Genomic DNA, 12488 nt, shown 5'->3' with positions numbered 1-12488 from the left:
CATCGTCCCTGAGCACATTTGGAAAACCAGTCCCTGATGAACAAGACTTGTTCTGATGAGCCTTGGGGGTGGGTTTCAGATTGAGGAACTACAGAGAATGAATCTTTTGATGGAAAAAGCCATCCTGGGGGCATGAAGGAGCTAATCTAAATTGATCAAATGGATCCTGGTGGTGGGGGAGGGTGGGGAGCATGTGCAACAATAAGAAAACGTCTGCAGAACTGGCCTGTCTCGGTTGGTCGGAAGAGGGCCTGAGACTTGCTTGCCAGAAGAATGGCAGACCTGGGGGGCGGCTGCACCCCTGGCAGCCTCCCGCTAGACACGGGAGGGTGAGGCCAGCAGCACCCAGGCCGGCCAGACCTCCCAGAACCGCGGCCCACGCGCAGAGACCTGAGCCCGGCGGCCCTGCTGCAGCAGAGCTGAGGGGGTAGCAGAAGCACAGCCCAGCCCCCTTTGCCTCCAGTGGTTTAGTTTCTTCCTGCCCCTGCCCTTGAGGGATTTTGGGGTGCATGCTCCATGCGGCCAGTCTCCCTAGGGAGCAGTCTGGTGTCTTGCTTGGGCACCCGGCCCCCTCGGAGCCAGGAAGTGAGGCCAGGCCCCGAAAGTTCATTTGCTAACTGACCCCCAAAGGATGTGGGTCCTCAGAGTGTGGGTTCCCAGCCCCAGAACACGTGCCTCCCCCAGCTTCGAGGGAAGGACTGTGTGGCCTTCTCCTTGTCCTCCTCACCGATGCCAGGCCCGCACCCTGCAGTGTCTGCGGAGGCCTGGGCACCCCAGCCTGCCCCAGCCGACTGGGCAAACTGTAGTCTCAGTGAAAAGTCCGATTTTTCACCCCTCTGGTATCAGCTTGAACAGAAGGGAAGACTAGCACTTGACCGTGTGTGAAACCCTCTAAAGATCTGGGTGGGGAGCCCAGGGCAGAGTCAGGAAACGCCTCCTAGATCCCTGTGGGCAGGTCCTCTGCTTCCTTCTCTCTACAGCTGGTACTTTACACAGAAAACCCCCGGGGATTTTCACATCCAGCCTGGGAGGGATGCATGGAGGGAGGGGAGAGGTGAGGAGGGAGGGCCAGCCGGTTCAGCCCGCCTCTCATTGACAGATCCACATGAAGACCATGCCTGCTGCCATGTTCAGGCTCCTCACGGGCCAGGAGACCCCGCTGTACATCTAGGCCCGCAGGAGCGGGAGGCCGGACCCAGGACCTGACCCTTGTCCACACAGCCCACCAAGGACACTGGCTCCCCTGAAGGGCGTGCCCTCACCACCTACCTTTTTTTGGACAAAAAGGGGTATGTCTTTATCAAAGGAGAGTCACAGGAACCAGTCTTTGTAGAATGGTCAAGTATTTTGCCGCATCCTGAATTTTCTTGTTATGACTGCCGAGCGTGTCTGTTTGCCCCTTTGTGGTGTGGCGTGTGTCTTTCTCCCTGAAGCCTTGGAGAGCGGACGTGGGTGCCTCCGGAGGTGGCTGTGAAGGGAGTCTCCCAGGACAGTGAGCTCCTGGGGGTGGCAGTGATGGCCCCGCTGGCTCCTTTGGCTGGGGGTCTGGGTTCCTTCGGCGGGAGGGCACCCTGACAGCCCCAAACAGGCTGACTCTGCCGCTGCTTCCTCGAGGGAGCTTGGACAGCCCAGCTCTCAGGATGTGACTTGTAATTGCATTTGGGAACATGTGATTGTATTTAACGAGAAAGGCAACGTTCCTGAGTTAAATAAAAGATGATGGCCACCACATCGAAACTCCATATTTATTTAGAGAATACCACTGTTCTTTTATTTTGACACGATGTTCTTCAGACTTTAGGGTTTTCAGATGACCGTCACCTGTCCTGAGTCTCTGTGGACTTCCCTGGGCTCCCTCCCTCCCTGCGGCTGCCTCTCCCCACAGGCCTCCCCACCCAGTGGGCCGCGTGCCCGCTCCTCCTCCCAGGGGCAAGGACAGCGGCGGGGCATTGCCCTCTGTCTACACACATGCATCCACACACGAGCTCCCCCACAAAAGGAAAACAAAGCCCTCACCAGAAAACTCAACCTCTGCCATCCCCGGGCAGCCAGCAGTGGGTGCGGGTCCCTGGGGAGCCGGCGCCACGGCCGCGAGCAGTATTAGAGTGTGTGTAGATGAAGTGAAACGTAGTCTAGTTCAGTCCTTAGCGATCAATGTTAACTGACATCATTTTGTCTGGAAGTCTCTTTTTTTGGCCCAGGCCTTGGAGAATACACTGTGACTTAAGAAGCCTTACCATGCAGTAACTAAAGCTTTAGGATTACTGTATTCAAGGAGTGCCCTGTGTGTTGCATGCAGCCGACCTTAGGAAGACTCGCTAATATCACTAATAAACCTGAAGTCATGATGAAAAGCTGTTCGTCCGGCTGGTTTGTTAACTGAGGCGGGATGCCCCACTTTCCTCTAACGTCCCGCCTCACACCGTGGCTCTTCAAGGATGCTGGGTGGTGACTGCATCCCCTCTGGGTCTGGGGCCTTGGAGGAGGTCCTCGCCAACCACGTCAGAGGTGGGCAGTCCAGGCACCAGGTGTCAGGCCCTTGATGGTGACAGGTTGGAAGGCCCACCCCACCCACCCCATCCCAGGCTGCCAACTAATTGAATAAGGGAAAACAGAAAGGTGGCCCGGTTGTCCTAGTCCCAGCCGCTTCTCCTTACCTGCAGGGGTCTTCGCAGCGTGTCTCGAATCACAACAGGACTCAGCAGCACTCCTGCCTCTGACCTTTCTCTGTGGCCACCGTCCTGGTGTCACCGGGTATGGGGAGGCAGGGCTGAACATGGGCTTTGGCTGGTAGGCTTGGGGGTCTGTCCCAGCGTGTTAGCTTGGGGACTTTGGACCAGTAGGACCCCTTCTCTGGCCTGCCCACAAGCTGTCCTCGCTCCATGCTGGGAGCTGCTGAGGACGTGCTTCACAGCTAGCCAGGTATGGCTCGCACTTGGGTGACAAGAAGAATGTCACAGGAGTAAAAGCTGGAGGAAAGGGGCCTCAGCTCAGAAAAGGAGTAGGTCCTACCAAGGGGTAGGTCCCTGCAGTGCCCAAGACAGGAAATCCAAAGTAAAGAGCTGTGAGCCAAACAGCCTGCATTCCTCCCGGAAGCCTGGGATGTCCCATGCATGGAGGGGCAGCTGTGGGCCAGCGTCAGCGGGACCTGTGTGCGTCTAGGCATCTGCCCTCTCCCCCTCATGCCCCGAGGACCTGCCCTTCTTCAGAAGAATACTGGGAAACAGTTGGGTGGCCATGGAGCCTCACACTCATTGGCTGGCCATTGCGAGCTCTCCCTCAGGACCTTGGTCATCAGTGGTGCACGTGGGCACTCAGCTTCTGTCTTTGTCCCAATTAGACCCCAGAGACGCAGAGGCCAGAAATAGTTTTTATTAATTAAAACACTGATCATTATGAAAACACCTTGAGGTACATTAAATAAATACAACCTTCAAGTTGTACAAACAGGTCTCCTGTGGCTTGAAAACAATTTTCTATAAATTCTGCCTTAATAGCAGCATCTGTGAATCAATGCAGCTGAGGCGGGTAAAGACATCCATTTGAAATCAGCTTTCTGTTTGTTTGTTAGAAGCTTTTGGTTTGGATCAGTGTCGCCAGCTGAAGGAGACTTCTTTTAAGTCCTCCTGAAGGATGAGTCCCCCGCTTCTTGGCCACAGAGTTGGGGTCCAGAGCTCGCCCACCTCAGCGTCCTGGCAGCTCCCAGGCCAGGGTCAAACGGCAGTGTCTGGAGAGGCTGTGGCTCCCTTCAGATCTTGGATACGGCAGGGAGAGCGCCCAGGACCCAGGCCTGTGCAGGTGGGGAGGGGTCCCTGCAGGTGGTGGGGGTCCCATGCCTCGCCTGCCCTGCTGCAGCCCGGAAGCTCTGCCCGGGCCTGCTGACATGTTAACGAGAGCGAGGAGAACAGGACCCAGCTGGATGGGGTGAGGGGCCCTTTCAGAGACCGAGTGCGCGAGGCTCCCAGGTGGGAGAGGGTACATCAGCGAAGGGGTGGAAACCAGCTTCCCCCTGGCCATGTGCCCACATGGTCTGGGGCTCAGGGTGCTCGTTGCTGAGGCTTCTGGTTCCTGGAAGCTGCTGAGCAGAGCAGGGTCAAGGGCACCAGGGCTGGTGGATTGGGTCCCCGGCCCATTCCTTGTGGATCTACTGGCACCCCTCTCTTCCGGGGCCCTTTCCTGTGCCCCCTTGCCGTCTTGACAGCCCTGTTGCTAGGAGGCAGAAGGTTCTAGCCCAGTGGTATAAAATTGGGTACAGTTTCCTCATCTGCAGGATGGAGTTGCTATGAGAGCAGATACAAAACTGAGCGTGAGAGGGCGTGTGAAGGACAGAGCACTCATAACGTCCGGGATGTCGGGCTTCAGGCCAGAGCACCTGCATGCACCTTAGTGGAGGCACAGCCTGTGGTGGGAATCCGGATGGCAGAAAAGATACTGTCCTGCTGTAGGAAGGAGACGCAAAGGACACAGCACCAGACCAGGACTCCTGGCACTCACTCACCCTGGCTGCCCAGTAAAAATACTGATGCTGAGAGCTCCATCCCAGAGGTGGGGATGGGGAGGGTATGGGTTGGCCTCGCTCGAACTGCAGCCGGGTCTGACAACTGCAGGCTTAACCCGCCTGAGGGCTCGGCACAGGGACACTGCTGTGTGAGCCCCCAAGTCGGAGTGTGGCTCCCCCAAGCAGGTGAAACCACTGATAAGCTCTGGCCCCCTCTCCAGAGACCTGACAAATGCCCTGATTCAGAGGCTAGGGCATGGGGGCCATTAACACTTTGCTGGCAGGCTCAGGGGAGGCCACTTAGAAAAACTGTCAGTTAACTCTACCTGCAAGGGGACTTGCTTTTGGGAACTTCAAAAGCCCTCAGGAGAAGAATTAGAGGCTAGATTGCCTGTTTTATAGTCTGAATAAAGTGCTCATAAATTCATCTCTGGTATGTCTCTAGTGGGAAAGTTCTGGTTGTCATCAAAAGGCCTGATTTATATTTTTCCAGCTGTCTCACCTCTGGGAGGCAATGACCAATAACCTTAGTGAAGCACTCAAAGTGTTCGCAGCCAACTGTCGCCGCTGTCTTCCATGCCTCAGTTCCCAGGGGCTCCAGGTGGCTGGGCTGGAAACCCTCCCTGCTGCCTCCTTCCCAGCTTCAAGCACACAGATGTTACAGGGGGCCGTGGAGCAGAGGGGAGGGCAGCACACAGATGCACCCAGCACACTGGCTACAGGGGGGTGTAGAGCAGAGGGGAAGGCAGCACGCAGCCCCAGACTGCTGGGCCCTGAGCAGTTGTGGGTGCCCGTCTGTCCTCCCCCTGTGCTCCTGTGCCAGGCCCGTGGGCTCTTTGTTGAGAACTTTGGGCCCTGGGCTGCTTTGTCCATGAATGGTCACTAGCCACAGTTTCAGTTCAGGTGCTGGCTCCCGTTGTGGATGGCACAGGTACGGGCAGTCCCATGGCTGCAGAAAGTTCCCTCGAGGACAGTGCTGCCTCAGGGCTGCTGTTGGGAAGCAGATGCTGTTGATGTTGCCAGAACATGAGGGGCGGGGTGCCCAAGCTGCTGTTGCGGAGGAGGCTGGGCCTGCCTGCCTGCTTCTGCATGCCCAACTCAGTGGGTGTTTTACGGAAATAAATGATTTACAACCTGCATCCTCCAATGCAGGTGTGTCTGCTGCCGCCTTGCTGGGGAAGGGACTGTCCTAGATCACCAGAGGCCTGCTTCCTCAGGAGGTGCACGTGTCCCGGAGAGATGGCCTCTTCCCCCAGACCTGCACCCATGCACGCCTTTCTGGCGAGGGCAGATACAGGGGAAACCCCCAGAGGGGCTCGCCACGGGTGCTTACTGCTAGGGATCAAGTAACAACTAAGAGTCGGCTCCGTACTGGAACCAGTTAAAGAGTGGGAGACAGGACAGAGAGAGCCAGAGAGCAAGGGGGGAAGGCACCCCACAAGGGGATGGCCCAGAAGGGAGGCCTGGGAGACAAGGTGATGGGGGGGTGGTCCCTCAAAGCCCCTTGCCACCCTTGTCTGCTTCCGGGGGGTGGCCAGGCCACGGTGGAAGTCCCCCATTGTATATTTGTTTGCACAACAGCCCTGTAGCCCTGTGGGCAGGAAGTTGGGCCCGGGCTGCCATCTGTGCTGATATTACCTATTTTCTTTAAAGTCAGCATAAGATAAAAAATTGATCATTGAGTGACACAAACGACATGGGAAAATTGTCTCATTATGTGATGTCAGCCTCTATCCACTTAACACTAAACTAATTCGGGGTTGGGGGGAGAATCCTGTGTTTTAATGGCCTTGATTTTGAAGATACTTCGTGTCTTTAGTTATGTGAGTGTTACCTGTCACTGTATTCCTGTAACGCTGGCTGGTTCAAGGTGCTACATGCCTGACAAAACCAAAGAGTTCACGACGGACATGAGAGAGTCATTCTCTGTATTACTGGAATATAGGAAGTGTCGTCCCACGAAAGCAACTGATCGGACCCCCCTGAAGAGAGGGAACGGGAGTTCTCCTCTTGAGCCCCCCAGAGACACTCCTGGGCTGCAGGCCTCCCCCCGAGAGCATGGCGGCCTCCGGCAGGACACTCCGGCAGCAGGCCTGTCCGTGTCCACATCTAGAACTGTGCCTCGCTCACACCTGGTCCAGAACACTGGCGCTGAAGATGGCCTCCTCCATGTGGCGCTCCTCAGAGGTGACCGCCGAGCGGATGGCGCCCACCACGTGCCGCACCTCAGGAGGGAGGGCACAGTTGGAGTGTTCCAAAAATTTAGCCACCAAAACCCTGGCATCTGCATAGGGCTTGCTGTCCACTAAGGAGCGCGGCCGCTCTTTGGAGACCGTCTGTAAGGCCTCTGGCTTTAATGGTTGGTGGGTTTTCCAGGTATTCGGTTCCCCCGAGGCTGAAAGCTGATGCCGACAAGCCCAGGCGGCCACGACAGAGCGAGACAGGGAAACTAAAAATTAAGGGAAAAGATAGAATCTGAAAACAACCAAAACCAAAACCAAACAAAAGGCAGCTGTTAACTAAATGCTTTTTTTAAAACGCAAACACAAGCAGGCTTGGGACGAGCTTTCTGCTGGGATTTCTGGGTTCCTGGACTAGTGCTCTGGGCGGGCCCCTGCTTCCTGTGTCCCCTCGTCCCCTGAGTGGCCTGCCCCTCTCAGCCCTGAGTTAAGCCGCGTTAACCTAGAGGCCCTACAGCCTCCGGAGCTGGGGGACTGGAGACAGGAGGGCAAACTGTGAAGCAGGGCGGGAGAGAAGGGCCGGGGCAGGGCAGGGGCCCCCTTCCACTGGCCGCTCTGCTAGGGTTCCCAAGCTCACCGTGGGGCTGACCCTTCTCAGCCTTCCCCGGCCCAATGACCTTTCCCCTTGTGAATCTTATGGCATCCAGAGATGGGTCTGCCCTAAGGCCAGCACTGGGGGTGGCAGAGGGGCAATGAGAGCCCCCTTGCCATGTCAAGGGTAGAGAGCAGCCACCTGTTATGGGCAGCAGAGCTCAGAGTGCCTGGTGCCCTGCTCCCAGTGCCCACCAGGCGAGGGCTGGGGAAATGGCACCAGCCCCTGCAGGGCCCACGGCTGCTCTGGAGGACCCACCGAACCAACACTGATCTGATGCGCCTCCAGAGAAGGCCAGCTTCAGGCAGTCTGCTGTGACCGAGTCACCAAGATGAGGGTAAGGCCCGACTCGCCCAGCCTATGTTCCAAATCACACAAAGGAAAGATATTCTGGGTGGTCTGGGATATTTTTGGTGGCAACGAGCAAACCTGGCAGTTAAGCATAAGAAACTGTAAACAATCTCCCCTCAAAACAGAATCTCATCAATACAGTAAAACAAGCAGCCTGCGTATGTTCACTGAGGTATAGCCTCTCATATCTTCCACCAAGAGAGAAGGGACAGGAAGGCAGTTCTGCCAAAGCCCAGATAGCTGGGGAACCCATGTTCCCAGTGACTCTCTGAGGGGCTGGGTTTAGACATCAGTCACCCCTTCATTCTCCCATTGCACAGCACATGTCCAAGTGTCTTAGAAAAGGAGCAGCTCACCGGTTCCCAGAGCAGCCCGGGACAGTCCTGCTTCGAGGTCTTGGCTGCAGGAGGGGGCGTGTGAAGAGGTGTTGCCTTAACCAGAAAGAGATTCGGTTAATACGTGAAAGGGAGAGAGGAGTCCTAATAGCACTATAATGATCCTCCCTTGGCTAAGAAATATATTTTAGATGCCAGACAAGCAGAGGAAAACTCTAGAACTTAAGCAAACCCATGTACAGATGAAACAGGAACATCCCTGCAGCTGCACCCACCGTGGGGCAGGCAGCGTCCCCAGGGCCCGTTTCTTCCTCAGCTCAGCCTTGGCAGCACAGGGGCCAGTGCCACAGACAGACCGAATGCTATCATCCGAATGCCCATCCGCATCCAAGGGTCTCCAGAGAGTGGGGAGGCACATGCTTTCGATGTGTGGAACAGTAATGGCCTCATCTGGTTGAGAGGAGGTAGAGGGCACAGGGTGGAGTGGCGGGATACAGAGAAGCCGTGGTGACAACGTGTAATCAAACCACCTCTTCCCTTCATCTCCATCCCTGAAACATCATGGTTTCAGAGCATGAATCTCACTGAGGGGGACACACCATAGAAAGCCATCAGGGGGCCACAGAGCAGACCCTCCAAGTGCATGGGACCCTCCCCCAAACCCCAGTGTGCGAATGTCACGACGTGTGGCCCTAGAGGACAGAGAGAAGGTCTGACCCTGGAACACACTGGCAGAGGGGGCGCCTTCAGAAGACTCTGAGGGAGCCTTCTCCATGTGAGCTGGCAACTGAATGTCAGAGGGGAAGGTGGAGACAGAGGAATCTGGCCAGGGAGCCTGCAGATGCAGTCTGATGACATTCCACCAGGAGGGCACTGCCAGGCAACGGACCTTTGCGGGTCCCTGCTTCTTTCTGGGGGTGCAATTCTCCCAGGGCACAGACAGGCTCTAGTCTATTGGGCTTCAGCTGGATAAGACCACTGAGGCGAGACTGGTCCAGGCACCCACTGGGTCTCCTTAGGGTTCTGTCACTTCCACTTTATGAAGGTCCCCACTGTGATGGCACTGCAGTCAAAAGGCCCCCCAATCTTGACTGGCAAAAACAGTGCCATCTTCTACCTCAAAAACCAGCAACACAAGAGTGGGTGCAGGCTCTCAATTTCAGGGTGCACAAGACTCCCATGGAACTGGTGTGAAATGCAAATTCTTGGGCCGCTGGGCACAGGGACTCTGGTACCAGCTCCTACAGCCCAGGGAGGGCACTGCTCAGTCTAAGAGTCACATGGGTCAACTGTGACACAAGCTCCAGGCCACACCTGGAAGCACTGCAAAGGGTGTCCACGAGTGCTGTTGAAAACACACGTGTGTCTGCCTGGGCCGCTCCAGCTGGCGGACACCTGCCCTCTCAGCGCTGTCACTGAGACACAGCCATGCCTTAAAGGCCCCGGGTCCCGCTAGACCACTAAGCAGGCACTGGCATTTCCCACAGGGGTGTAGCCCAGGCTAGTCCTAGGGGGGAGTCACCAGGGCCAGTGGCCTGACCCTAGGCCCTTCCTGGGCCCCAGAGCTGGTGTACAGCCAGTAGGCTAATGTTGGGGGCTGGCTGACCCTCCAGGTGGGCTCCCATCACCCCAATCTTTCCATACCCCCTCTCCCTGACCCTGGCCAGAGTAGTAAGCCCGGTGGAGGCATAGCAGAGACTCCACACTGTCCACACCCACTTAGTGGCCTTGGACATCAAGACCACATCCCCAGTGTGGCCTCTGGGCAGGGGTCTCAGCCCTGGCCTCGACTCTCGGGGTCACTGAAGTCTGCCATGTCCAGGGCAGAGCAAGGCACACACTGAGGACAGGGGTGGGCAGGGCCAGCCATACCTGCCATGCCAGACGTGCAAGAGGTGGGGTCACTGGCGGAGCGAGCCACGCGCCCGGGACCCAGCCACACCCGTGTGCCCTGGTCCGGGCCCTCTGGGGATGCATGGCCAGGGTGCTGGGCAGGCAGCAGGGGTGACTGGGTGTCCACAGGGCCATCGGGGGACGTGAGGCTCGGGCCGCGTGTGGCAGTGCCCTCTGATGCCGGGAGGCTCGTGCTGTCGGCAGGTGCTGCAAGGCAAGGGACACAGCATTAGTGCTGGTGCTGGGCGACCACAGAGCCACCCCATGCCGAGACAGTGCCTGCCCAAGTGCCGGTCGGAGTGGGTGCGAAAAGTGCAGCCTCCCAGAGCCATCTAAGGGGGCGTAGGCAGCCTGTCCTTCAAACCCCAAACCTAGACAAACCCTGTCATCTTGGGGTCATGGAACCCCTGAACAGGCTGACAAATGCTTTGTGGTGCACAAAGGTCGCAGGTCACCAGATGATCTCCCAAGAATCATTCCAGGAGGGGTGGGGGCACTGAGACCCTCCACACTCCACAAGAGATACAAGTCAGGAATCAGCCACATCTCCCACCCAGGGCATCCCTTGGGGGGTCTGAAATCCAGGAAGGTGGGGGTCATGGGATGCTTAATGACCAGGACCCAGGCAGAGAAAGGTGGGGTCTCTGAGGGACATTGGGGCATCCCAGCCAGGTCCTGGTGGGCATGAGCACCTGCCTGTCCCATGCAGGGGGTGCAACCCCAGGCTTGGTGTGCAGTCCCTGGGTCAGGCAGGTTGGGTAACCAGCCCAGACTACACCTGCCTGGTTCTCAAAGCGTGGGCGGGGCCAGCAGCATCAGCCTCACCCATGTCAGGAATGCAACTTCTCAGCCCCACAGAGACCCAGTGAATTAGAGACTCTGGGGTGGGCCCAGCCATGAGGGTTCGAACAGGCCCCCAGGGAGTTCTGATGCCCTCTAAGTGCGCGAACCACTGCTCTAGACCTGTGATGCTGCCCGGGCCGGGTGCCTTATATCCAAGGGAGGCACCCTGGGGGACTGGATCAGCACTTTAACAAGATCCCAGGGGACCTGCAGACACCTTAAGGCTTGAGAAGCGCTGCTCCCCACACTCTTCTTTCCCATTACCAGACCACCTCAGAGCTCCCTTCCGTGTGGCTCCTCACCTCGCTGGGGTAGATTTCCCAGGTGAGCGGCCTGCCTGGGGGCCACTCTGGGAGAGTCACAGCAGCCTGAACTCTCCAGGGGTGGGAGGCTCTGGGGTCTGTCCCCTCCGTCCCTTCCTGTGGGTCCTGACCAGGAACCTGGGGGGGGCCTCACTGTTCCAGCTGCTCCGTGTGCCCCGACACTGGAGAGCTTGCCCTGTGCCAAGGGCTTTACCGGAGACCTCCTAGTTAATCCTCACAGTCCACGCTGGTTACCCCCATTCCACGGCTGAGGAAACTCGGCTGACAGAGGAGAGGGGAAGAGCAGCTGGAAGCGGCTCCACTCTAGAGCACTCTTGCTTACACACCCTCCACTGTCCCCCGCCGCCCCCTCAAGACAGGCTTTGGGACAGTTAGCAGACTATTTGGAAAAACAGAAAGATGAACCAGACTTCATACATCACATGCAAAAAGAAAAATTCTTCAGGACGATGAATCCTTTTCTTTTTTAAGATACCATAAGAATAGTATTAGAAAACATATGAGAATAAATCCACAACCTTGGGGTGGAGAACGACATTGTAAACATGACAGAAACCATGAAGGAAAAGCTCGATAAATTTGACAGTTATAAAAAATGGTAAAGTTGTATGTGGCGAAAGGCATCATTAATGGGAAAGCAAAGCGTAAAGCAGGAACGCACACCTGCAGTAAACAGGACAAGTGTCTCTCCCATGTATGTCCCCACGTCTCTACTTAGACTTTTTCTTATAAATCTAAAACAAAAACCACTGCAATAGAAAAAATAGACCAAACACTGACCTACAAGAGCTTAATAAACAAGTAAAAAGTTTCAAACTCAACACTGTGTGTGTGTGTGTGTCTGTGTGTGTGTGTCATGTTCACCTACAAGGGTAACAAAGACAATCAGGATGACAATGTCGTGGGAGTGTCATAAACACTGTTGGTGGGTATACAAATTAGTAATAAAACCTTTCCAGAATGCACCGTGGCCAATACATCCAAACCTAACATATACATCCCCTTGGACTCAGCAACTTCCCTCGTTGGAATTTATTCTAAGGAATAACTGGGCAAGTACTCAAAGCTGGATGTATAAATGCAGAAAAGAAAAATCACCTTCTTGTATCATTAGACAACTTCGAGTCTAGAAATTGCATTATTAACACTATCAAAATCTTATCAAAATTACACAGCAGTATATTAAAATTATTCTGAATACTATTCATTCCTGCTGATTCCTCTTGATTCCAATTTTCTCTTTTTTACAGCTTTATTGAGGTGTAACTGGCATACAAGAAACCGCATATTTAACGTATATAGTTTGATGAGGTTGGACATATGTACACACCTTGATCCCAATTTCCTTAATGTCAGTGATAATCCGATAGCTGAGTTTCTCAGGGAAACGAAGTCATGGAGAGACAGATGCAA

General features: G+C 55.6%; 2 protein-coding genes across 23 annotated transcripts in view; one reads left to right on the top strand and one right to left on the bottom strand.

Annotated features, from left to right (window-relative positions):
• The window catches only part of APBA2 (amyloid beta precursor protein binding family A member 2), a 226028-nt gene extending 223674 nt beyond the window's left edge, over positions 1-2354 (top strand). For 20 of the 21 annotated variants that reach the window (XM_070571727.1, XM_070571772.1, XM_070571751.1 and 17 more), the window contains one exon: positions 1100-2354. In XM_070571727.1, the coding sequence (XP_070427828.1) occupies positions 1100-1171 (72 nt within the window). In that variant the 3' untranslated portion in view covers positions 1172-2354. The remainder of the gene's footprint in view (positions 1-1099) is intronic. The other variant, XR_011525819.1, reaches the window with a different exon arrangement.
• A 1002-nt stretch (positions 2355-3356) lies between these two features.
• The window catches only part of ENTREP2 (endosomal transmembrane epsin interactor 2), a 423055-nt gene continuing 413923 nt past the window's right edge, over positions 3357-12488 (bottom strand). For both annotated transcript variants that reach the window (XM_070571721.1, XM_070571713.1), the window contains 3 exons: positions 9889-10116; positions 8038-8112; positions 3357-6947 (listed from right to left, as the gene is read on the bottom strand). In XM_070571721.1, the coding sequence (XP_070427822.1) occupies positions 6625-6947; positions 8038-8112; positions 9889-10116 (626 nt within the window). In that variant the 3' untranslated portion in view covers positions 3357-6624. The remainder of the gene's footprint in view (positions 6948-8037; positions 8113-9888; positions 10117-12488) is intronic.

This window comes from Equus przewalskii, chromosome 1, assembly GCF_037783145.1.
Source record: "Equus przewalskii isolate Varuska chromosome 1, EquPr2, whole genome shotgun sequence".
NCBI lineage: Eukaryota > Metazoa > Chordata > Mammalia > Perissodactyla > Equidae > Equus > Equus przewalskii.
Note: the sequence above shows the minus strand (reverse complement) of the source record. Positions and strands in the feature narration are given on the sequence as shown.